A 26612-nucleotide genomic window follows, 5' to 3' on the forward strand; every position below is an offset into this window, starting at 1 on the left:
CTCCTAAGCTCTCTTGATGTGCATTACTCTATATAAGATCCCTAGTTCTGTTGGTTTGGTGACTTTTCTCATTTCTACAAGGTTTAAGTTAGCTCAAGAATCGGTCAAGTTTCCCTTCCATCCAGAACACTAGCTGAATTCATTTTTAACAAACTCATTGAACACACTTGCGCATGTAAACACCCACACTCATGCATGCATGCATGCATGCACGCACGCACGTGCCTACACCCCCCCCCACACACACACACACAGAGGAAGAGAGAGACAGAGACAGAAAGATAGAAGGGGGTCTTGATCTCGATTCCTTGGGCATTTGCCATCAAAGCACTTGACAAGCTGTGTGCTTCAGTATTTTTAGGTTGTCTATCTTGTCCACATGATCGGGATCTTTATAATGCAAGGGCAGTGTTTTGAACAAACAGGTCTCTACACATTTCAGAACTCCGTGGACACAAGGAGAAATTGTCCAAGAGGAGGTGTTCAAAGACGACGCTTCTCCTTGCAGAGAAAAGCGGGAAAGCCAGACTGGAGGTCATAGGATTAGATCGCTTAGTCTCTTGCCCATTAGTAACTGTATTCAGCAAGGCATTTTTTAAGCCATTCAAGTCTCGTTTGGAAAGTGGGTAATAATCCTACCTCAGGGGCTCCTAGGAGAAGTAATTGAAGATTAAATATTAAATGAGATCATAATTACCTGGGATCACCTTAGTAAATGCTCACACTTTTTGTTAAACTTGACTGGTCCCCTGGAATGTGTCAGCCAAGTTACACATCGGCTAGTGTTGCCTTCTCTTCTCAGGTCCCAAGGAAAACCCTATGGCCCAGGGGCCGGAATCAAGCCTTCTCCACACTCTTGCACAATGGAAAGCATACAGATAGCTGAGTTTAAACCTGCTAAGTTGGGCATTCTGCTGTTCTTTATTGATGGCTTGTCTCATAGAGGAAATATGAGACAATTTCACCATGTTCGGTCGGAAATCCCCACCACCACCACCACCACGTCTTTTTAATGAACAAGGGAAAGCCATGAGGTGAGCCCCATGTCCTCTTCTAGCCTGGCCTTCCTAGGTACTAAGCCTTGTCTTAGTACTTAGAAGCTCTTAAAAGGCGGGACTGGTTTCTCCCATTGCTTTATCAGCTCCGGTTGGTTCTCCAGCTCTGGTTAAGTGGGATGAGATGAATTCACACGGAAGCATAGAACATCAGTTCTGGTGCTTAGGATCTCAATAGCAGGGGAAGAATCTGAATCAAGCTTCTAAGGCTTGAGACTGGGCACACTATTAACTCACAACTCTGATTCCAGCTGCCTGCTCACAGGGGCACAACAGCATAAGCTGTTTGCACGCTCAGTTTCAGCGATAGCATCCAACTTGCTGTCACTATTCTTCCATGGGGTTATGGAAAGAACACTGTCAAAATAAGAGGGAGAGGGGGTGGCTTGTGATGAACGCTTACAGGAGAAGTTTTCAACCTGTGGGTCATGACCCCTTTGGTGTTAGACTGACACATAGACATTACAATACAGACACATCACAATACATAACAGGAGCAAAATTACAGTTATGAAGTAGCCACAAAAAAATCATGTTATGATTGGGTCACCACAACATGAGGAACTGTATTAAAGAGTCACGGCATTAGGAAGGTTGAGAACCACTGCCTTACAGTGATTTTCAATGTAATCCATATATAGGCATGTGATGACATGATCCTGTTCTTAATGTATAAACAGGAAAACAAGGTCCCGGAAAGGTTAGTAATTTGATCAAGGGCACACATTTCCGATGTCAGATCCACAGTTGAGTTCAGATACATTCTAGTGCACTGAAGAACAAGATGTGGGTCAACAATGGAATGCATGTGTGGTGGTGGTCCCATAAAATTATAATAGATCTGAACATCCATCACCTAGCAATATTGCCATCATTGTAATACTATAGTACAGAATATTACTCATACTTTTAGTATGACCAAGTGTGAACAAACCTACTCCAATGTCAGTCACACAATAGGACAACATACAAAATCATGTATATTACATAATACTAGTTGTAATAGTGAAGGGCTATACCACTAGTTCATGTGTCTTTCTATTCTATACCTTTTATCATTAATTAAACTGTATTCTTTCTAATTATAAAAAGTTTACTATAAAGCCATATAACATGCTAGTATGTTGCGAGCAATCTCAGCCTTCTCATGTCTCTGCCTCTTGATGGCATCCAGAGGCCACTTCTATGATTCCCTTGTCCCATCTAGGTTTATACAAGACCATACTCTGACGTTTGCTCAATAACAGAAGCACTTAACAACACAGTTCTCAGAACCAATATATCCCCGTTGTTAACTGATGCATAGCTTGTATATATGATTACTCTTTTATATTATGACCCATCTAAAACACAAAGGCTGACCAGCTTCTTATCAAAAGCTTGTACTTGCTTCTGCCCATAGCAGCTCCAAACTGTTACTCTCTGACTTGCCACATCCCTTCAAATACTTCAGCATCAGACTTCTCACCTGCTCATCCTATTCACTACCCAGACTCTTACAGAGGAGAAAAATAACACATACTGAATGGTGTCAAAATAGATGAATCACGGTCGATCTGTTAGAAAGAATTGTGATCATAGTATTTCCTATCCAAGTAGAGAACAGAAATTCACATTGTAAAGATGCTTCTAGAATGTGCATCTGGTATACTTTAAGTACACTATCTTATATATCTATATATTTTAACCTGATTTAACCCAGAGATGTGCCCATTTTATACATATGAAAACTAAAGTTTTGGGATTGCTGAAATCTCAGAGGTAGTCCTTTCTGGACCCAAATGTTATTTAACTCACAACACCACCAGACTCCTAGCATTTGGGAAACTGGTCTTGGCTCCTCAGCTCGGCTCAGCTCTGAGAAGCTGGAGCCTTGACCCATGACCCCATCCTTGCGCCCTGCTGCCTCCACCTGAAGAGTACTGTGTAGAACCAATAGCTCTCTCCATTGTACTCTGCCAGGTGCATAATCTTCCAGCCTCTGCATCTACTTAACCAAGGCCGCCCCTTTGCTGTGGGTGAGACTCAAATCTCACACACTCTTTGAAGCCTTCTCAGATCTACCTGGCCTTGGTAGTGGTTCTTGGACTCCTACTGCATACAATTTAATCCTCAATGTGACAGCTTTCTACATCACATGATTAGTATTCATTTTCTCAAGGGAATTTTAAATCTAGACTTGCTCACTTCTGCCACTGAAGGTTCTCCCACTAAGAAAGGTTCCTGGCTTCTCTTCCTCCAACAAAGACATCCTTCTGGAAGCTTCTCTGATACACCTTAGCATGGATCACACAAGTAGCAAAACTCTACTTGGGAAAAGGTTCCTCATTTAGTTGAAGAAAGGTGACTTCTAGTTTAGCTAAATATGTTTCCTCGAACATACCATCCACTCACCAAGGGCAAAAATACCATCTCATGTCAGAGCTTTCCCATCCAAGAGTCCCAGGAAGAAGCCCCATACAAGCTATAATGCTAAGACTTCAAAAAGTATTCATGGACCAAAAACTTAACAGAGCGCTTAAAGACAATGCTAGGAGCAGAAAGAAGGCCCATGGTGCTTTCATTTTCATGTCAAATCATTGCTTTCTGGCCACCATGGTATGCCAAAAAAAAAAAAAAAAAAGGCTTTGCTCAAATAATAGTAAGTCATGGGCATAGCCATCAACAACTACACAGGATTTGGCTCCCAAGCTTTCTTATTGGGCTCCAAGAATATGATGCCCCGCATGCTCCAATAAGCATTCCTGGACAACTAACATGTTGGATCCATCAAATTCAGCTAATATCATCTCTGTATCTCTCCAAGTCCCCAGGAACTCCAAGCAGTTCCTTTCCATAGACAGATTAAATCACTGTTACATAAAGATAATAATAAAATAATAGCAATAATAAACGATAATAATAAAGCTTTTTTCACAACGTGCGTGCTCTTTTTTTCTTCTGTTTTCACCCAAAATTCTTTGGTTTTCCTCCCACATCCTTTTAAACCCCCAAACTCCTAGGGTTTGAAACCACAGCATCTCAATAGCTTCCAGTAGCTTCTCTTTCTAAGAGTGCTTCCAGACAATCCAGAAAACCTATGAACCTTTCATAGTCTTAACCTCGAGACAAAGATTCATTTTCCTGATCCCACCCCAATACAACGGTGCAGAAAAGTGTGGCTTTGTGTGTGTGTGTGTGTGTGTGTGTGTGTGTGTGTGTGTGTGTGTGTGACTCCATCCTACAGTACACACAAAGCAACCCAGTGGCCATTTTTTTTTCCTACAAGCTTCCAGTGGACGGGCAGACAAGTCCTGCGGGGATGGAGTGACAGGCCAGGAGCAGAGATTCTGCCCTCTCCTTCAAGCTCCTAATGATCTACATCATGACATGATATTCAGACCCCAGATGTGCAAATGAAGCAGCTTCAGCCGCCACCCCGGATGCCCACAGGGCACAGGCGGCGATGGTAAAGTCCCAAGAAGGACGACAGCTTTGGACTTTCCAGAGTTGACTTTGTACCATCTTCTTTGTGTCAACTCAGTTATTTCACCAAGGAGGGCCAGGCTTCAAAAGCGGGGAAGATAATTTAACCCTTCGCTTTCTTCCACGCTGCTGTTTGCGGTGTTGCTTCATCCTTACCGTACCCTTACCCACCCACCCCCTTCCTGCAAGCCTGTTCTTCTGCTCTAATTGGGGAGCTTCTGATTTAATTCACCCCAGGGCACCAACTTCCCCTCCCGGAACGCTTTTAACCACATCAAACATCAAGCTGAGTGCCTTAATTCTCACGGGGATTGGCTTGGACAGTTGTTGGGGGTGTCATTAAATGAGGGTGAGGAGCTCTGCACTTTAAAGGAAAAGTTTAAAACCTCTCTGACACATCTAGCTGTAGCATCCCAGAATTTCAGATGGGACTGCCCGTGTCAACCTTAACCTTTTCGTTTTTCCCATGCATAAGGGTAAGAAGAAAGGCCTTGAGGCTTGCTTGTTGCCCATGCTACTAGGTGGCCAGCCCATCCTGAAGCCTGCATCCCAAGAGTCCAGTTTCCCTTCTGCGTGGTGTTCCACCGGTTCTCTTCCTGTGTAGTCAGGCTCACGCCGTCACTAATGAGCAGAAAAGCGGGCCGACCGAGCATTGAGGAAGACGGAATGGTGAAGTGGCGAACTGGGTGCGGAAACCAGGACGCACGACTGAAATTTTCAGAGACCATCAAGAGTGATGAGTGTTCAAATGGTGAGGACACTCTAGTAGGCACTTAATAAACATTTGATTACTGAATGAATGCGTGGAACCACTGACTGAAAAGACACACATGTGGTAAAATACTATTACCTCTTAGGCTTTGAGGGAGAAGCTGAGCTTGGGTGATTTCCTCTGAAAGACAGCCAAAACTATAAAAAGCTATTAACATAACTAGTTATTACTCACTCTAAGAGGTCCTCCTGTGTTGCTTCATTTTGCAACGATCTGGTATACTTTAAAAAAAAATTTACTCTTAATAGTCTAACTCTACATAAATTGTATGATATGTTCATGCAACAGAAGTCAACCCTAAGAGGTACAGGCCTTTGAGGAGCAAGCTTGCACCTTTCCTGGACAGGTCTGCAATTATGGGATGCATGTGCCAGAAGTAACAAAGTAGCAGACCAGAAGTGCTCAAGCAACAGGGAAGAGACAAGCAGAGAGCTGACTGGGAATAACTAGTGTGTCGTCCTCACTGAGAAGAACAGTGGTGCCTGTTGTCCTCGCAGGTAGATGCTCCAGTTAAACAGGATGTGGCAATAGAGCAAGCTGAGGTGTTGAAGGGGACAGGGGACAGAACGCTCGGCATTATCAGAGAAATCAATCTGAAGGGACTAGAAGCCCTGTGTGTGGCTCCAAGTGGGGCTAACTGGAAAACACTGTAAGATGAACACTAAGGAAAACCCCACTGCTGGTTCTGGACAGGGAGGGCCAGGTATCATGGGGGAGAACATAGAACACTCCAAGAGCCAAGAGACTCTGAAGAGCATTCCAGAGTCTAGAAAATTTCCCGGATGTGCTAGGACAAAGACATTTCCGCTATCATTTATCCTCTTTAAAGAGATTAGTAATTCTATCATAGATGACACATTTCAACCCCATGGAACCCTGATGGAGACCATCTCATCGCCCACTATGTCTCTTCCTGACGGGTCTGCGTCCTTCCTCTTTCTTCTTAAGATTCTTTGCCGAAAACGCATTTCTTAAGCACTACTACTTCCTTGTGTCCAACCGGACTGGCCATCACATGAAACTCTGAGTCATACACAGATGTGGTACAATCTGCATCTAATAATGCAACCCGTACATGGTTGAATCAAGTAGCTCAATAGACTCATTAGTTGATACGTATATACTGTTAAGTTTGTTAGACTACTAGACACAAGGGCTTTGTGAGTCTTCTTCTTAGAGGGGGCTGTGGCAAAATAACCCCAGCATCAGTCTCCAAGAGGCAGCACAGAGAATCTCCAATAGTTCAGTGACAGAAATGATCTGGGATAACTTAATCCTTACAACCCCTAGGACAAAGGGACAGAGACATCTTTATCCCAAACTTCCTGGTAAAGGTACTGAGGCTCAAAGAAGCTACATAAGTTATTGGGATGATTTCACCAGGAAGTAATGAGAAAGATCAGATCTTGTCATATCAGGTGTGAGGCTGCTCACACGTACACTGCCCCAGGTCAGCCACTAACTTGTATCACTGCAGGCAACCTAAGGTAATCATCCCCTTATCTTCTGAGCAAGGATAACTATTTCTTTGGCTTCCTTCCTAAGAAGATCTGAAGTGAGTGGGTGGATATGATATGAAGATATTTTTGAAATGAATAAAATTCCATGCATATGAAAAAGAGTATTTCTGGTAGGAAAAGTTAAGTTAGATCAAGGAGATGATTTTCTGAACAAAGGTCAAAACTTATCCCTTCTCCTGCCTAAGTATTTGGGAAGGCTGAGTTCTTGCCCATCATAGAGTCCACACAGGAGCTCTTGTCTTACATGGGGCTATGTGTCATAACCTTCCATGGCCCACCATAGTTCTGGGGAGAGGACAGCTATATCCTCCTAAGGCAGTGATTCTCAACCTGTGGGTCACAACTCCCACAGGGGTTACATATCTGATATCCTGAATATCCATGTTTACATTACAATTCATAAAAGTAGCAAAATTACAGTTATGAAATAGTTTTATGGTCGGGGGTCACCACAGCATGAGGAATTGCATTAAAGGGTCTCAGCAGTAGGAAGTTTGAGGACCACTCTAAGGGATCCTGTGGGCTTCAGGACTGGTCACATTCTTAAGGAGACACTAGCATCACTTACACTGAACAACAGAAGTTAGTTTTTGTTGGTTTCTAAACCAAAGACTGCTAAAAATACTTCCTCAGCCTTAGAGAACATCCTTCATTGGGGTAAAACTCCAAATACAACAGGAAAGCTGTTCTGCCTGTACCTATGAAACTCATAATTGAAAACTTAAACAAATCATGACATTCATTTAATTCCAACTTGATGTGTCTAAGCGAACATAAAAATCTAGTAGAACTAAATGAGAATGGAAATGAAAACTCAGAATAATAATGCAGGGGAGAATCAATGTTGTGGCTTCATGCACTTTCTTTTTAGTATATATCAAGGGCTGTATGCATGGTGACACAGTCCTTTATTCTTAGCATTTGGGAGGCAGAAGCAAGAAGGTCTCTATGAGTTCAAGACCAGCCTAGTCAATATAGTTAGTTCAAGGTCAGCTAGGGCTTCACAGTGAGACCTTGTGTCAAATGATAATAATAATAATAATAATAATAATAATAATAATAATAGGAGGTGGAGGAGGAAGAAGAAGAAATAGAAAGAAGAAAGAAGGGAAGAAAGAAAGATAGAAGTGAAGAATTCACAAAACAACAAAAGCCCCACTCCAACACACACAGAGAGAGAGAGAGAGAGAGAGAGAGAGAGAGACAGAGAGAGAGAGAGAGAATGAGAGAGAGAGAGAGAGAGAGAGAGAATGAGAGAGAGAGAGAGAGAGAGAGAGAGAGAGAGAGAGAGAGAGAGCAATTCATATGGTAATAGCAATGGAAAGTTTGGCTGTTAACATCCATCAGATTTCATGTATCTCCAAAGCAGCACTGTTATGAACTAGAAAACTTAAGAGGTGGGACCTAGCCTGAGGTCTTTAGGTCACTGGGGGCTTGGGCTCAATGTTCCCTTTTTTCTCTCCCTCTCCCTTCCTGGCCAGGAGGTAAGTGACTTTGTTCCACCATGTTTTTGTTTTGTTTTAGATTTTGCCTCACCAAAAGCCCAAAACATCAACACCAACAGATTCTGAACTGACACTTTTAAAATTGCAATAATAATAAAAAGTAAAAAAGCTTTTCCCCTTCTAAGTTATTTCAGATGTTTTATCATAGCTGACCTAACTTCATAACACATTGTAGGATAGGAATGGAACTGAATGTTACCCCTTCCTCTCAGGAACCTGGCAAAGTGACTTTCAGTGAGGATGCTACAAGGATGTCTTCTTTGATACAATGTTGTGAGCACTCCAGGTGTGCCCTTGCCCCATCCTCACAGGATTCTCCCACACCATGGGTCTCTGAACAAAGGCCATCATGTCCAATACTAAGTTCTGAGATTCCTTACACAATGCTAATGTGTTAATAATAATGTACCCAGTTCCTCTGGCAGGAGCAAAACTGAAGCAACTTGAAATGCCATCAGCAAAAAATTATTTATTTCTCATCCCTGAGCATCACAGAAAGCAGAATCTCATTGGCTGGGTCTGTCTTCAATAGCTTTCTGGTTTTAATTAAAGCTTCAAGTCTCCAAGGAAGAAACTGGCATTCTGGGAGGCCAAAGAAAGCCCGGCCAAGTGTTAGTGTCTCCACGGGAACCCAGAAAGGATGTTCTACACTTCTCAGTATACTCTTTCCTCTTTGCATATGCTACAGAAACTTAGGGCAAAGAGGGCAGTATGGCTGAAAATAATGACCATGCAAGAACTCCCCTCCCCTAGATGGACAGTTTGGTGACACAGAGGTTGTAACTTGGCTCCTAATGGAAGGTAAAATCAAGATTACAGCAGAGAAGGAAGGAAGATCCAGAGGAGAGTGCTCACCTATGTATTTCTTCTTTAGCAATATTCTTCCTCCTAGCTCTCCCCACTGGGCATTTTCAGTTAAATTCCACAGTAACCCAAAGCTGCACTTTTTTTTTTTTTTAACCTCCCCTCCTTCACTGGGGTCAGGGACTTTTCAAAGTAGCTCCCTGTGAGAAATGGCAGTTTGGGACCAGATGCTCTCCTGGCAGCAGGGGCTGTTTGCCTCCCCCAGGGATACCTCCAGGCTTCCCATGGGACACCTAGAACTGAGCCTCCAGGCAAGGCCTTCCTATATAGCATTCTGATGTTAACATGAAAAGGATCAGATTACAGCCTTGCTCTTGCCTGGCTCCTCCTAGGCATAAGGCACTTCTTTCCTTCCAGGCTGCCAGTGGTCCCCTTCCTAAAGTAACACCACCGCCTGAGATGCATCCCTTCCCCCACCTCCAGTTTGTTTCTGCCAGTGACACATCTATTTTTCCTGCTCAGAAAGACAAGTCCCTTTCCCTCTGTCTCCTGACTGCCTGTGATCCCCACCTCCTCCCCCAGCTCAGCTCAGGTTACTGAAGTGGCAGCAGCTTGCACAGCCCAGCTCCAACTGCAGTTCAACTTCCTCAAACTAGGATCTTTCTCTCTCTCTCTCTCTCTCTCTCTCTCTCTCTCTCTCTCTCTCTCTCTCTCTCTCTCTCTCAAAGGATTATGTGCCAAGCAGCACTCTGAGTACCTGGCCTTGGTATTTCCTGGGACTCCATTTCCTGCAGCTTGAAATGCCTTCTTTCAATACTCCTGTCTGATTTACCTCCAACACTCTGTCTTAATATCCTTTTGCTGGTGACCAGCAAGGAGCTGATGTACAGGCTTAGAAACACAGCACCTTCACAGTGACTCTGCACCTGGACATCCAGCTCAGAACCAAGACATCAGCCTCCTTCCTCCTTCCAGCAGTTTAAGGACAGTCAGTGGAAGGCAGCCACAGAACCCAAGAGGAGAGGGAGGCCAGGATTGTAAACTGGCTGCATCTTAAAAGGCTGTAAACTCTCTCCTCCCCCTGGCCAGCTGGCACTACCTTCTCTTGCCAGCCAGGCTGTACTTAACTGGGGTGAGAAAGGAAACTCTTTCCTGGGTACCTAGATCTGGTCTCAGGGCTGAAGCTGTAGCTGCCGAGAGCATTCTTCCACTCCAGGTCCCTTTTCACCACAGCACAAAGTGCAAACAGCAATTTCAGAATTCGAGTTTGAAGAGACCCATGAGGTTTATCAGCAGGCACTATACAATCACGGAGGATGGGCCCAGACTGCCAAAGAGTTTTGGTGGCAGCTTCTTTATGAAGTCACTTTTCACTGCAAATCATCAGGAAAATTAATCAATCAATCAATAAAGCAACACGAAGATGGAAAGAAAATAAAAGAAAGGGGAAAGGAATGCATATATTTTTTTAAAGAAACTAAGATCAGTATTTCCATTAAGACCATGGACTCAAACCAAACTTTAACAGGAAAGGTGTGGATGGTTGTGGGCAGGAAGACTAGGGGCAGCGAAGGGAAAGTGGCTTCTGTAGAATTCAAAGAATCACTCCCCTACAGAGGAGAGTTTCGGCAGGACTAAGGATACACACACACACACACACACACACACACACACACACACACTGCCCTGTTAGTATCAGACATCAACCATGAGATTATCGGGACAGTTTATTTGAAACGGAAACAAATCGGAAATCCTTCCCTCAACAGTCCCTTCAGACAGATACACATGCTGAGAATCCCACAAAGGCACATAAAGAATAAATGCGGCATCAGAGGGCAGTAACAACTCGTCGCCACACTCCCAGTATCTCTAGCCTCATCTCCTACTTTCAACTGAGCAACTTTCCTGATCTTCAACAAAATATCTGTAGTTGGGTCCAATTTCAGAAGTGTAGTAGCTAGTGCGGATCTGGGAGGGAGAAGATGGGAGAGTGTACAGAGAGGACGTAGAAGACAGCATTTCAGCAGTAACTTATTTATTTTTTTTTAAGGAGCAGCATGCTCTACTGATCGGAAATTGCAATTACCCAACAATGCTTCCGTCACAGACACCGAAAGCGTGTCCCCGTTATCACCGTCTGGCTACAGATCTGCCCAGTCCAATTTACCTGACTCGGAATCTGAGGAACTTCACAGACAGTATTTTGGTCACAGAGATAATGGTTCGAAAGACAAAAACAATAAATCCATACTGAAGGGTTTCCTTTCCGGAGTGATTTCCCACTGGAAACCACCGAACAGGGAAGCCTGCCTTAATTCCCAAGCCCTCGGCTCCTGTACAAACGCACACAATGCGTGCTTTCAAAGGGGGCATTCTCTGCTTTTAAGGGAATTCCTGCCTTTTCACAATCCCCAGTCCGGAGATCACAAGAAAGAGACTCAAATCCACTGATTAAGATTTTTTAAAAGAGAAAAACTAACGCACAGCCAGAACACAAGCATACACCAACCTTCATTGGCTGGACCACTTCTCGCCTGTTCTTCTATTAACCACACGTTAGATTCTGATACATTTAACCCGCCCCCCCCCCCCCATCCAACTAGGTTACAATGTAGCTCTCTAGCTCCACTTAACCTGCAAGTTACAAAGAGAGGGGAAAAAAAATATCCTGCCGCCTCCCCACCCCTTTCCCTACCCCCTCCCTTTCCCCAGTCCACTTCACCAAAGCCAAACCCGCCAGCCCGGCAGCCGACAGCAGGACCAAGGGAGGGTGCAGAAGGAGGGGGTGGGGAGGGGATCAGATTAGCCGAAACTCAATAAGCTCCCAGCCCTCCAGCCCGATGCATCCACCATCACCGCCACCAACGGGCTACTCCAGTTAAGTCAGCACCACTGCCGACCCACCAGCCGGCGGAATCGCGCCCATCCCCGCGCAGCCTCGCGGGGACCTGCATCCCGCCCCCTTGGCCGGGTCCCCCACCCCCCCTCCAGCCCAGTGCAAAGTCAAAGCCCCGGCGAGGCGACGTGAACTTTTGCATGCATGGCACACACCGCCCCCGGCCCCCGGCGCGCTGGGCCCCGCGGCGCGGCGGGAGGCTAGGCGCCCCAGCTCCCCGCGCCAAGGTCGCCGCGCTCGCTCACCCATGTCCCGGCGGCTCCGGCTCCGCTGGCCTGGGCGCTCGCTCAGATTCCGCCTCCGGTCGCTCGTCCGAGCCCCCAAAGGTGCTGCTGCGGCAACTCCATAGCGACGAGCATCTGTCAAACGGCGACGCGCGGGGCGGGCCGCCCTCGCTCGGGGGGCGCCGGGGCCCCCGGGCGCGCAGGCGGCGGCGAGCGCCCCGGCCAGCCCCGCGCTTCCCGCCCGCCGCGGCCGCCTCCGCCGCGCCACCGATTTACGGAGAAAGATATCAAGGGGGAAAATGGCGTCTCCGGAGCCCGAGGAGTCCTGGAGTAATCACATTCACACACACGCCCGCACGCACACACTCGCACACACTCGCACACAGGCGCTCGGCGAGCCCGGCTAATTTTAGCAGGAACCAAATATAATATATATATGTACATATACATAAATATGCATATGTACATATATATTATATAGATTTCCCCATCTCTCCGTTCAATGCTATTTTTTTCCCTTTTCTCCAAAGGATGGATTGGAGGGTTACAAAATGTTGCCCGGCTGGGCTCGCAGGAGGCGGCGCGCCGAGGGCTGGGGCGCTTTTGCTGAGCTGTGCAGTTCGGTCCCCGGCGCCCGCCGGCCCTGCCGCCGCTGGTCTGCCCGCGGTCGCTACTGCCGCCGCCGCCGCCGTCGCCGCCGCCGCCGCCGCTCTATGGCCGCGCCCGCCCCGCGCCCCCTCCGCGTCCCTTCGCCGCCCGCCCGCGTCCCCGGCGAGCGCTGGAGTGGGGTCGGGCCCGTGTGCCTGCCTCCCGCGCCCTCTCCCGAGTCCCGGAGTCCTACTGAAAGGAAGGGGGAGGGCGTGAGCGGGGGAGGGGGAGGGTTGGAGCGGCCGCGCGGCGGAGCCGACGGGGACTGCCACCCCGCGATCTGCCTCGGAGGGGGCGCGGGAGCCCACACTGCTCGCTCCGCGAGCCCGGGCCGCTCCCCAGCCGGAGCCCAGGGAGGCGCAGCCGGCGAGCGGCCGACGACCTCTCCCTCGACCGCCCCCCTCGGTGAATTTCGGTCAATTGGGAGGGAGTGGGCTCTCGCCGGGGGCGGGGGAAAGGAGAACAGTTCGGGGACGCGGATCCGGGACCCCTCGCCAGCCCCGCGCCCCTCCCGCTCCCCAGCGCCCTCGCGGCCCAGTAGCTCCAACGAGTCGGAGTCAGCCGCGGAGACTGTGCGGCCGCGGGGACCGCCGCGGGCTGGGCGCCGGTTCCCGGGCTCAACACTGCCACTATCTGACACGACAGGAGCAGTGTTGGGGGGGAGCTGCGTGCAGAGACGCGAAATGTGATAGGCTCTCGTAAATGGGTGCTCTTTTTTTTTTTTTTTTTAACCTGGTAATTACATTTCACTTCCAGGGATTTATAATTTTTTTGTTAAGCTACTTGTTTGCATTCAGATGCTCATGTGCATTCCTTGTTATTCAGGAGAACCGAACCCTTGATGAAGGCAAGGACAAGAGGGGACAACAAATACACATGGACACACAGCTCCCTTTACAGGGTGGCAGAAATGAACAAGATGAAAGGAATGTCTTCCTCTGACAAAATATGGTGCTGTTTGAAATGTCTCTGGGAGACTTTGTATTTGGGTTGCAGAGGTCTTTCCAGGGCAACTGAGCAATGAGAGCCCTCAGGTTTATGTCGACATCGTGTGACAAAATAAGACAAGTGTGACGATTCTGGGAGATCTGCATGTGGTCTCTTAAAGACCTCCAGTAAAACTGGGGTTTTCAGAGGGCTCCTGGCTCTCGTATTTTCTAAGAGTTTGGGGACATGTGAACTGGAGAATAGGACGATTTGGAGCCACTGCCTTCCTGGGTTAGTTGCTAGCAAGAATTCTGCCACAGAACTGCACTATGGGTTCTCTTTCACCTCAGGTGTCCAAAGTGAGTCAAAGAAAATTGGTGTAAGTTCACTGGCTTCTGCTTTTCAGTAAACAGTTCTGATGAGGCACAAGCTTTACCCATAACTGTCACTTCAAGACTTCATTGGGGGCGTCCTTTCAACAGGTCTTATATCGTGTTTTATATTGGAACGTTGTTATTAGGAAGAAAGTGATGCTTAATTAGGAAAAAAAGTAAGGTCTATTAGCTGGCAATGGAGACAAAAATCAAGGCAGAGAAGCAGGGTCAAACTAAACATTCTCTGTGTGGAACAACCATGTACTTGTGCTCCCAGACTTTTGCATCCTAGACCTCAGTCTAGAAGATAGTAATAGCGCCTAGTCTATTCCATACAGTTTCTCAAAGGAGAATCTTTGCAGACATCAGAATAGCTTTCCCGAAGTATATGGCTGGCAGATGTCATAACGTGGGGAGAGGAGACTTGTTCCTTTGGTTTATTTACAGGGTCTCCCATCCTATGACGTGTTGCACTGTGAGCGAATAAAAGAAACCTGTGCCTTGTTCTACTACAGTAGTGGGCTAAGCCTAGAGGACTCCTGTCATCACCATGGAGAGGAAACACTGAACTATCTCAAGCCATTAAAGTATAGTCATGAATGGGTTCTGGGCCCCTTACTCCACCTTTAATGTTTCTTCCTTAATGGCCTATCTTTTAGTTATGAGAAGTGAGGGAAGGGAAGAGGGCAAGAAGGGATAACCTCACTCTTCGTCTTACACATGTAGAGAAAACTTGCACATTCTGTTTATACACATTTTAATTTATGCTTGGATATTATGTTATGGATATAATTCTATTCAAACACAGCAATTAAGCATTCATCAAAACTGAAACTACCTTCTTGCATTGTCTACCTCTTGTTAACACAGAACTTGTCCTCAAATCCTAGCTGAATGTCCTGGGACTTCCTCTCATCTTCTTCCTCAGTAGGCCACTTTCGGATTGCCTGAGCACCAAATCCTGGAAGAGCAAGTCTATGACAGATAAAGAAGTTAATATGAAAACAGTGCTGTACAGAATCCAGAAAAGGGTGATCTGAGCACCAGATGTGAACATTCATGGCGTGCATTTCTGACTCTTGCACATCTTCATTTTCAGAATCATGTAGTCAATAAATTATTGTATAGTATAGAAGATGCACTGGCACTATGGGTGTGCAGGTAGATCAAGACACAGACCCCAGTCTCGTAGAAGTCACAGCTGCAAAGGTTGAAAGGAGGAAGCATTGGCTCATAAACTTCTATGCACAGCTTAACTGTGGAAGGACCAGAAATGAGTTGCTTACAAGGTATACTTTGCACAGATGCAGAAGATATGGGGCAGGGGTAAGGTCAGAAATCATGTTCTCTTAAACACAGCTGCAAATTTAATGTTTGTGTGCATTGAACATACATATTTCCTCTCTCCTGTTGAACAGGTACTTTTTTTTTTCTAAAATGTATTTTCTCAACCAAAAAAATGTAAAATTCATGAGGGCTGAGCTATGCCTTGCATGGACATTGTCAATAAATGTGAGTGGAAATCACTCTTCCCCTGACACCACCAGGTAGTAGAATGCTGCCAGCTAGGCTGTTGTTTTGTGCTTCAGGCATCTTGGTGATTATCCTATAAAATGGTCATAAGTGAGATGCTCCTTACCCCAGGATCTGTGAAGGAATAATGCAAGGATAGAGAGGATGATCACATCCCAGGGCACTTGAGAGCTTATTATATGTAAGTGTGAGATGTAGTTTGAAGTGTAAGAACAGTTCCTCCCATTTCCACAGGTAGAAAGGAACAAGGATACTCCATCTGTCCCTCCTTTGAGGAACAGTTGAGATCAAAGAGTACAGTCCGATCCTCAGAATCAATTACTCCTGCTTCCTAAGTTCAAATACAAGAGTCATTCTTACCTTTTAGCAAGGTGAGTATACTGGCTGGTTTTGTGTGTCAATTTGACACAAGCTAGAGTCTTCAGAGAGGAAGGAGCCTCAGTTGAGGAAATGCCTCCATGAGATCCAGCTGTAAGCCATTTTCTCAATTAGTGATCAATGGGGGAGGGCCCAGCCGTTGGTGGGTGGTGCCATCCCTAGGCTGGGAGTCCTGGCTTCTATAAGAAGGTGGGCTGAGCAAGCTATGGGAAGCAAGCCAGAAAGCAGCTCCTGCCTCCAGGATCCTGTCATATTTGAGATCCTGTCCTGACTTCCTTCAGTGATGAACAGCAATGTGGAAGTGTAAGTCAGATGAACCCTTTCCTCTCCAGCTCGTTTTTTGGCCATGGTGTTCTGTCACAGAAATAGAATCCCTAACTAAGACAAATTGGTACCAGTGCAGTGGGGTATTGCTGTGACAGACCTGATCATGTTTTGGGAAATATTGTGGAAGGACTCTGGAACTTGGGCTAGAAGAGCCATTGAATGTTAAGAGCTCTGTGGGATGTTCTGAGTTTGGAAGATAAGAATATTGAGAGCAATGCAGAAGATGGAGGCCTGGCTTGTGAAGTTTCAGAGGGAGGTTTAAAGACTTTTTGGGGGCCATTTGTTATGTTTGAATTCAGATTCTGTGTTTCTAGTTAGCTGGGGCTGAAGTATCAGCTGTGATTAACAATATATCAGAACTACTAAAGTGAAACCTTTCTGTGATTGGGACAATTGATGCTGGTCAGCTGGGGCTGAGAAATTAGCAGTGATTGGGAAGAGACCAGCATCACTGGGGTGAAATCTTCTAGGAAGTGTTTGCTGAGAGCACAGAGAAGCTGTGTTCCAGCGATGGCCAAGGTTGAACCTCCTGTTGGCAGTAGGACTTGTTAATGTGTAAGGGTCACCCAGGTGGTACTGGTTTTGAAGGCATGAATGGGTCATGGAGAACAGCTGAGGCTTGGCACTGTGAGAGGTCATTGGTGAAGGTGCAGCCTCAGTGGCAGTTTAAGGCCCAGGACTAAAGGGGTCATGCAAAGGACTTGAGACTTGGCACAATGAAGAGAGACTATGAGAGGCATTGATGAAAGTGCAGCCCAGTTGCAGCAGAAGAGCCCAGTATTTTGGAGATGCCAGTACCATAGGGTGACCACCAAGAAGAGCAGCAGCAGTGGAGTGGAGCCAGCTGGGGCCTAGAAGATGAGCTGTGTGTGCTGCAGAGGGCAGAACCAGAGAAGTGACCCAAGCCCTTTGGAGGAGTCCAGAAGATGGTGAGTGGATCCCAGACATTGGACGGTTGGAACTGGTTTTGATTTGATTTGATTATGACTGTACCCCCGGATGTTTCCCTCTTGACATAAAAAAGTATTTTACTGGAAACCACAGTTGAGAGATTGGATTTTAAAAGAGATTGTCTATTTTAAAGGGACTGAAATTTCAATATATTTGAATTTGTAAAGACTGTGGGACTTTTAAAGTTATGTTTTAATGTAAGATCATGGGGATAAATAAGAAAGGAAGGGTTGTGGCTTGATAGTGATGTCTTTATATGTTAAGTTGACAAGTTTTGGGGGGTTTGTGCATGTGTGTGTTAAACTACTGGCTAGTTTTATATGTCACCTTGACACAAGCTGGAGTCATCAGAAAGGAAGGAGCCTCCATGAGATCCAATTGTGAGGTATTTTCTCAATTAGTGATCAATGGGGGAAGGCCCAGCCCATGGTGGTGGTGCCATCCCCGGGCTGGTGGTCCTGGGTTCTATAAAAAGGGGGTAAGCAGCACCCCTCCATGACCTATTTCGTTGCAGCAATAAAAACCCTAAGTAAGACAGTGAGGTAGCACGCTCTAATGTAGTATTTTAAAGGAGAATTTAGCTGGTAGAATTACTGTGGCTTGAGATCCATCTTCATTTTTCTCCATCTTGAATGGGCTCAGCATTGATTTTTAAAATTGTCCAAATGCTTTTGGTATGCTCTCAGCATTAGACTTTCCTGTGTCGGTTGAGAGGACATGCCGCCTCAGTGGGATGAGGATGCAAGCAGAACTCCTCTTGGGTTAGGCCATTTTAATAGAAAATGCATCCAACTGAAGGAAGTGATAGGTGCCACAGTGGAGGAGTGACTGTGCTGTATTGAGAGTTCAGGAACAATTCTAGAAATGTAGAGTTTGGAAGCATGTTCTAGATGCAATGAGAAATCCACACACCAGATCATCAAGGTGACTTGATGTTGGACTTATTTAGGGAGTCCTTCCATCTCTCAACTCCTAACATTCTGCTTTGAGAAAATAAGAACTCTGAAGTCTTCTGAGGACCATGCCAGCCAAAGAAATCTTCACTTTTTTTTTTTAATTCAAAAACAGGAGAGTCTCTGCCTCAGCAGGATGGAACATACCAGGAGCAGTCAGAGGAGTGTGTGAAATTGTCCTTAAATGTAAGGGGGAAAAAAATGAGGAAGATAAAGACTTATTTGTATTTGTCCTGAGGATCATAACTCCAGTGAACTAAAGTTATAGGAAAAAAGATCTCAACTCAACATAAGGGAAAACACTGTAATGAATTAATCACTGTACATATCAATGCGTCTCCTGTCCTGAGAAGTATGCCACAAATGACTGCATGCTTTTATTTTCCTTTCTCTCAATCCAAGACTTTGCACTGTACTTACCCTATGTTCACTGGATAAAATTATACCCAGAGCCCATTGTGTACTCAATAAACATTGCTTGCTTGTCAAAGCTACTTAACAAGGGATTGAGCAATCCTTTAGAAAGATATTGACATATTATTGTCCCCAGACAGATATCCAATTGCCTAGTGAAGCCTGTGGAGATTCAGGAGGGAAAGAAGAATAGTTCCCAACCCTGTTAGCACAGGTGTGGTTGAGCCATCCCCAAAGATGTGAGCATGAGAGAGCTGCCCTCATTTCTCATCTGTCTTGTGATAGCATGGGTGGGGAAAAGAAGCCCTCCCCCGACACCCATCAATACCTGGGGCAGATGAGGGAGCTGGCCTTGTGGTCATAAGAGTGGGGGAGCTATCCCAGATCCCTACCAGCTGCAACACTCAGGAGAGCAGGCCCTGCACCTTGCCAGCAAGCACAACAGACCCAACCCTGTCAGTGGAGGAGTTCCAAAATTGTGAGCATGGGACAGCTATCCCCATTTCCCATCTGGCATACCAACCCTATAGCTGCCCAGGCCCAGAGCCAGAGCTAGGACTCAGCCTGCCCCAATACTCACCCCATCTATGATCTGCTGCGGCACATGAAGGGACCTGTCCCACAGAACCAAAGCTGCAGGACATCCACAAAACAGAGCATCAGTGGGATGTCCAGGAAGAGTCTTAGTGGGGGCCCAGCATCAAACATGTAGTGGAGACAGGGGCCTTGAACCGGACCAATGACTGTTTGCAGTGAACACTTTCGAGTAGAAATGTATGGACTAAGGGGTATAGGGCATGACTTGTTGAATCATACTGCAGCTTCCATGACAAGATTTTTAATTCCTTTTTTTATTTTCTTCACTTTTTTCTCTTGAATTTTGTTTTATTCAAGAGTGGGGTGCAGGGCGAGAGGGCAGAAATAAAGGGACTGGGAATGGATGAGATCAAGATACATTCCATGTGAAAAACACATAGAATAAATACATTTTATTAAAAAGAATAGCCATGTTCCTGTGAATTTGGAGTGGTAGTTATTTTTAAATTCTAGTATTTTAACTTGATAATGCCTAACCTTTGTTTTATATGAATATTAACCCTGCATCATGAATGACCTGAAGAATGAACAGATCAAATCAATCAACAGATCAGTTGGAGATACCATGGAGAAGCAGAAATTATACCTTGGATGCTACCTCTGCTCTAACACTAACTGCTAGGGTAAAGCCGAGTATGGAATTTTAATTCTCTCTAGCTCAGCTTCCTCATCAATAAATTGAGCATCATAGTCTTGCCCAAAGCATAAATACCATCAAGAAATATAGAGGAAATATCAGATGTAAAATGATATTATGATACTCAGTGATGTGGTTCAAATTCTGATTTTGATTGTTAAAATATGAGAGGATGGTTTAAATGATTCCTTGCATTTAAGATTAAATGCATTAAAGATGCAGCCTTTCATTCTACTGCACCTAAAAGCCTTATCTTCCTCTCTATGGGAAGGAATAATGCAACCTCCACTCTTCCTGTCTCCCACCCTGGCTCCCCTTTAGAAGGACTGCCTTCTTCAGTCACTTCTAAATCTATCGTGGTTGCTCAGTGTCAGTGTCAAGGAATGGAATGTAACTATCTCAGGACAACAGTGTACCTGGAGCTCAGTGTGTAGCCAACAGTAATGGTTAGTAGTCAGAGATCCTTAGCAAGCACTGCAGACGAGATGGAATGGATGGCCACAGGACCAAACTCGAGAACTTATGCCTTTTCAGCTAGAAGAAAGTGACTAGAAAACACACGTGGTTCATTGGGAGGGTCCACCAAGGTAGTGGTGGTTTTCACTCTTTGAAAGGCAACAAGGCCTGAGAATGACATTCTTTTGTGGTTTTGATTTGTGGCTCTTTGTCAACCTCATTTCACTGTGAGTTTTAGGGTGCATACAAATCTGTGGTGAGATTCCAAGTATTCACAGCTCCTAATAGAAATTTGGATGTGCAGCTATCAGAAGTTTATGTTCATATCACTGGACAACAAAAGAGCCTGGAGGAGATCTAGGAAGGGCAGCAAGAGCAGAGGGAATTGGGCTCCTCCTCATGGCCAATGATAACAAGGGATGCACAGCTATAGATGCCTTGTGCTGATCGAGGGGTTTTTTAAATAATGCAGGGAAAGTTCCTAGAAGGCAGATATAGAGGAATGATCAGACTTCATGGAAATCAGGAAGTTGCCAGGCTGCTCTCCCTAGTTCTACCTCTCCCTCCACTTCTCTCTCCCCATAATCACACTGATTCTTGCCTGTGTTTCTTTCTATTATCTTGTTCCATCCTTTCAGAGACAGTCTTCCTCTGAAAGAATCTCCTTTTTCTCTCTTGATACCATGGGCCGACATCTGACTGTAGCTTTCTTAACCCTCTATGAAAACTGCTGTGGATATCACTCTATATAAATAAAACACTGATGGCCAGTGACCAGACAGGAAGTATAGGCGGGACAAAGAGAGGAGAATTGGGGAAACAGAAAGAAGGAAGAGAGACACTACAGCTACCGCCAGGACAAGCAGCATGTAAAGACGCCGGTAAGCCACCAGCCATATGACAAGGTATAGATTTATAAAAATGGGTTAATTTAAGATAAAAGAACAGTTAGCAAGAAGCCTGCCACGGCCATACAGTTTATAAGTAATATAAGCGTCTGAGTGATTATTTTATATGTGGATTGTGGGACTGCGGGGCTTGATGAAAGCTGGAGAGAAGCCCTCCAGCAACAAAAAACTCCAAACAAAGTCCATGGAACTGAATTAGTAGGAGAAGCTCAGGCAAGTTGCACAGCCAGTGGTTATCAAAACTGGGGCCCAAAATGCAGCAATCTGACTTCAGAGACAGCCCCTTTATCCATCCAGCCCTTACAGCCATTCTTTTGCAAGACTACCTAGCTAGGAAGCCACAAAGAATCTCCCAGGTGTTTCCTCTATCAATGCTCTAGAAGGTATTGAAGGAGCTTGATTCCTTCCTTCCAAACTAAGTGAATTAAGACTGGGACTTCAAATGATAGTGCTAACAGGTTCGTTAGTTGTAATTGGAAGTTTTCCTGTATCCCAGCTGGCTGACGGTTAGAACAAACCTCTCCCACTCACATCCCCCAAGTAAGCATACAGAGGCTTATATTATAACTGCTTGGTCATTAGCTCAGGCTTATTACTGACTAGGTCTTACACTTAAATTAACCCATAATTCTTATCTATGTTTAGCCATATGGCTTGGTACCTTTTCTCAGTTGTACCTTGTCATCTTGCTTCCCCTGTGTCTGGCTGATGACTCCTGAATCAGCCTTCCTCTTCCCAGAATTCTCCTCTCTGCTCACCCTGCCTATACTTCCTGCATGGCTACTGGCTAATTAGTGTTTTATTTATCAACCAATCAATGTAATATATATTCACAACATATAGAATGGCATCCCACAGCATTTCCCCTTTTCTGTCTAATCAGAAAGGAAGGTTTTAACTTTAACACAGTAAAATTACACATAATAGAAGAGTTATCAAGCAGGAATTACAGTTATAATATCTAGTCTATTTGTATTGGGCAAAATTAAAATATTCTATCCTATATGTGTGAGTCTGAAGTTTCATATCTAATTTATCTTTTATCATGACTAAGGAAAATTGTAACTATTTAGTCTTCAACTATATCAAAGACACCAGAAGGATATAATATTACCTAATTAAACAGAAAATGCATTGTAAGCAACTTCCAAAAATTTGAAATGATAGCGACATCTGGCTGTTAGACTGTCACCCAAAGTTCTTCTGCAACATTGGGGCATCCATCTTCAGCCTATAGGTCTAGAGTTTCTCAGTCATTTTTCTGTGTCCTGTAGAATGTCTGGCAGTTTCTTCTGTGAAGCAAGAACCTGAAGGACCATCTCTCCCTGCAAAGTTCAGTGGTGACCTTCCTACGGGTCCTGTATGTCCAGTTTATACAACATTTTGTCAATATAGTCTAGACAAGAATAGCATCTTGCCCAAATGGCCAGTTCTGCCAAGTAGAAGATAAGCTCCATATGGAGTGTCTTCAACACCCACCATCATCTTTGAAGTAATTGGTGCTGCCAGGAGTAGACATATCTCACTATCCAGAAAAATATAAGTTTTTAAAACATTTTAAATGCCATATTCTGTAGGTCTTTGAAGTGTTTGAAGATTGCCTACCTAATCAAAATATATCTATGTATATCTAGAAAAGTTAACTAACATGACCAAGTGTGAGTATCATAGATGACTAATTATTAATCTATTTCTTTTCTTTTTTTTTTTTTTTCGAGACAGGGTTTCTCTGCATAGCTTTGCGCCTTTCCTGGAGCTCACTTGGTAGCCCAGGCTGGCCTCGAACTCACAGAGATCTGCCTGGCTCTGCCTCCCGAGTGCTGGGATTAAAGGCGTTCGCCACCACCGCCCGGCTTCTATTTCTTAATTATATATTATAATTTAAATGAGTTACATAAACACAATACCTTTAAGAGTAGAAATATATATACACATAGTATTACAAAATCAACTCTAAATTTGTATCAATAAAATAAATCCATAGCAATGTTATTGCTCTTTAAAAGTAGGTTCATTAATCTACCCCTTTGTCCTATCATATCTACATTATCCCCTTTTCTTCTTTAGAAAGAGATTGCATTTATAATCAACCTGCTTTAAATAAAAATAAACATTTATAAACAATATTTTGGGAATTTGGGCATAGCTTCTCATACTACTTCCTGCTGGATGAGGCAATCTAATGGCCATCCTGAGAAAATTAAGAATTATGGTCAAGTTCTGACTGGAGTAGTCTGTGACACTGTATTCTCTAGCCAATTGTCTTGAAGATGTTTTTGGATGTTGGATCAACTGGGCCTCTCAGGGGGTCTTCCTTGATCAAACCATATTAGCCTGGAAGCCATCTGCTGGTTCTCATCTTCTGTGGAAACAAAGGCAGAACCTCTTTCCCAAAGTAACATATCCTTAGACATAAACTTTGAAGTACAGATACATTTAAAATATACATATTGGCATAACTCAACAGCTTTTACAATCAAATGTCTTTCTGCAGTTAAAAATCCTAAAGACAATATAATCCAGATTCTCAGTATAATATCCATCTTTATGTGGCTTATCTTTTATATTACTTTTACTATCTCTTTAAAGACTTTATTTTTTAAAATGGTTTTTTATATAACTGTCTATATTTATTTTCTTCTCTCTTCCAAGCCTACATACATTTTTACACACACTGTAAACCATTTAAAGTCTTATTCCATCTGAATCTTCCTTATTGTGAGTCTATTGCTTTAAACTGCAGTGGCTAGTACTGAAGCAGTAGCCTAGGCTGTTGACTCTGCCCACTTTAGCTTCCCAATATGGTGGTGGTACAGTTACCATGGGAGCCATGCTCACCACCAACTCTTGGAAGCAGTGGGTCTACGCCTCCATCAAAGCAGCATGTAGCCCAGAAACCATTCTTTTTTGTCTGTACTAGCAAAAGCTAAATCTGCCACACAGTGCACTGAATGGCTTGGAGAAACCTCTGTGTAACTCGGTAGGAATCCACCATGCTGTATGTAGCTCTAGCCTACATGCCACAGACTCACCATAATGTAGCTCATGGCTTACCTGAGAGACACATTCAGGAAGCTGTTTTTAGCTCTATTTTGGTGTGTCTGGAAGCACTTTTTTAAAGTATTTTAGGCTTTATGGAAATTCGAGAGCCCCACATTGGTACATCAAAATGTGGTCAGAATGTTTCCCTGGTCGTGCCAAGTCCCTGCAGTCCCATGGCCTGCTTATAAAATAATCACTCAGGCCGGGCAGTGGTGGCGCATGCCTTTAATTCCAGCACTCGGGAGGCAGAGCCAGGTGGATCTCTGTGAGTTAGAGGCCAGCCTGGGCTACCAAGTGAGTTCCAGGAGAGGTGCAAAGCTACACAGAGAAACCCTGTCTCGAAAAACCAATAATAATAATAATAATAATAATAATCACTCAAAAGCTTATATTAATTATAACTGCTTGGCAATTAGCTCAAGCTTATTACTGACTAGCTCTTATACTTAAATTAACCCATAATTTTTAATCTATGTTTAGCTATGTGGCTTGGTACCTTTTCTCAGTTATGCTTTGTCATCTTGCTTCTCCTGTGTCTGGCTGATGACTCCTGACTCAGCCTTCCTCTTCCCAGAATTCTCGTTGCTCACCCTGCCTATACTTTCTGCCTGGCTACTGGCCAATCAGTGTTTTATTTATCAACCAATCAGAGCAACACATATTCACAGCACATAGAATGACATCCCACAGCAGTTAGTGATTCTTTGGACCAAACATTAACATTGTGAAGAGAGAAAAGGAAGATCCAGGATGATAAACATGCAAGGTAATGCAAGATAAACATGCAGATAATAAGGCTGGATTTAGAAACTAGCACATGACATGCAGTTACACAGCCCTTCCCAGTGTACTCAGATGCCAAGGCTCACCTGTACCCTCTGCAACCCAAGGAAAAGAGAAGGGAGAGTGAACTAGCTCAGCAAATAGTTAGTCCAATGAGCCTTCAAAGTGAGGATATCCATGTGTATTATCTTTGAGGGAAAAAGAGCCTGGCATACACCTTTGTGATGGTTCATTTTCAAGCCAAACTGTAACCCAAAGGCTAGGAAAGAGTTAAAGTCTTCACATTTAGACCCACATTCTCCCAATACTTCAGCATTTATCTGATAAAAGTTAATACTATCAAAAAGTTTTAGAAGAAAAATGAAAAGAAACGGGGTGGGGGCATTGGGAATAAGCTATAGTTCGGTATGTACATACCTCAATTCCCAGCACTTAAGGGTTATGTGCAGAAAGATTGATATGAATGTGAAACCAATTTTGGATACATAGTTGAGACCTTATTTCAAAAACAATACCAAAAGAAACAAAACCTAAAGCAAAGAGTAAACCATAGTCATGAAATTATATGTGAAACATTCCTTAAAACAACAGGAATATTGTTTGTAAAGCAAAAGTAATGGTTATAGTGTCATATGTTTGTAGTGAGGATGGCTCCATTGTTCTTTCCATACACTAAGATTGAAAGACACAGAAGTATTCAAAGGACCAATTACTATCTCAGCTTGGGATACACCTTTAATTCTGTGAAGTGATTGCAACTTTTAACTTCCTGTCTGAAGATAAATTAACTCAAGATGATTCTGATTCAGTCACAAATAATGGCCAATTCAATAATGTGCAGCCTTGTTCCTACAAAGCTTCAGCTAATTTTACCAAGGTCATTTATTTCTGGAATCTGTCACAGCACTTTAAGTGAGCAAGGGCTCTCATAGACAATACCATACTGGCTGTAACCAATCAGTAACATCATTATTAAAACTGTGCAGGGTGGAGGAAGCCCAATGTGCAAAAAGAATATCCATCAAGTCCTGCCTAAAATGTTTTCTAACCCATTACATTTCATATACTTATATGTACTTCCATCCCAGTTTTCAATCTCTCAGCAGTGAATTCTTAATCTCTATATAATGAGATCACATATATGAGATACCAAATACAGCACCTGACCCATTGGATGGCCACTTGACACAGTAGATGGCCTTCCGTACCACCTAAATTTTTTTTGTTTGTTTTGTTTTGTTTTGTTTTTTTTCGAGCAGAGAATTCTCTGTGTAGTTTTAGTGCCTTTCCTGGAACTAACTCTGTAGCCCAGGCTGGCCTCAAACTCACAGAGATCTGCCTGTCTCTGCCTCCCGAGTGCTGGGATTAAAGGTGTGCACCACCACCGCCTGGCTCATCTAAGTTATTTTTATCTCTTATCCAAACCTTCATTTCCTCAAG

The 26612-nt window shown here is 44.3% G+C and overlaps 2 protein-coding genes across 2 annotated transcripts in view; one reads left to right on the forward strand and one right to left on the reverse strand.

Moving 5' to 3' along the window:
* Nucleotides 1-12422, reverse strand: part of LOC102908301 (SET-binding protein) — a 351782-nt gene extending 339360 nt beyond the window's left edge. The window contains exon 1 of the mRNA XM_015992691.3: nucleotides 12266-12422. The gene's annotated coding sequence lies outside the window, so the exon portion shown is untranslated. The remainder of the gene's footprint in view (nucleotides 1-12265) is intronic.
* Nucleotides 12423-12775: 353 nt separating this feature from the next.
* LOC143269631 (uncharacterized) lies at nucleotides 12776-17548 on the forward strand. The gene is made up of 2 exons (XM_076555564.1): nucleotides 12776-14780; nucleotides 15064-17548. Exon 1 carries the CDS (start codon nucleotides 12796-12798, stop codon nucleotides 13579-13581), a length of 786 nt encoding a protein of 261 aa, XP_076411679.1. The 5' UTR covers nucleotides 12776-12795; the 3' UTR covers nucleotides 13582-14780; nucleotides 15064-17548.
* The last annotated feature ends 9064 nt before the right edge of the window (nucleotides 17549-26612 follow it).

This window comes from Peromyscus maniculatus, chromosome 19 (genome assembly GCF_049852395.1).
Source record: "Peromyscus maniculatus bairdii isolate BWxNUB_F1_BW_parent chromosome 19, HU_Pman_BW_mat_3.1, whole genome shotgun sequence".
Taxonomy (NCBI): Eukaryota; Metazoa; Chordata; class Mammalia; order Rodentia; family Cricetidae; genus Peromyscus; species Peromyscus maniculatus.

Excerpts from the sequence above, each read along its gene's own strand:
- LOC143269631 (XM_076555564.1), top strand. The coding sequence starts at position 12,796 with ATGTTGCCCGGCTGGGCTCGCAGGAGGCGGCGCGCCGAGGGCTGGGGC.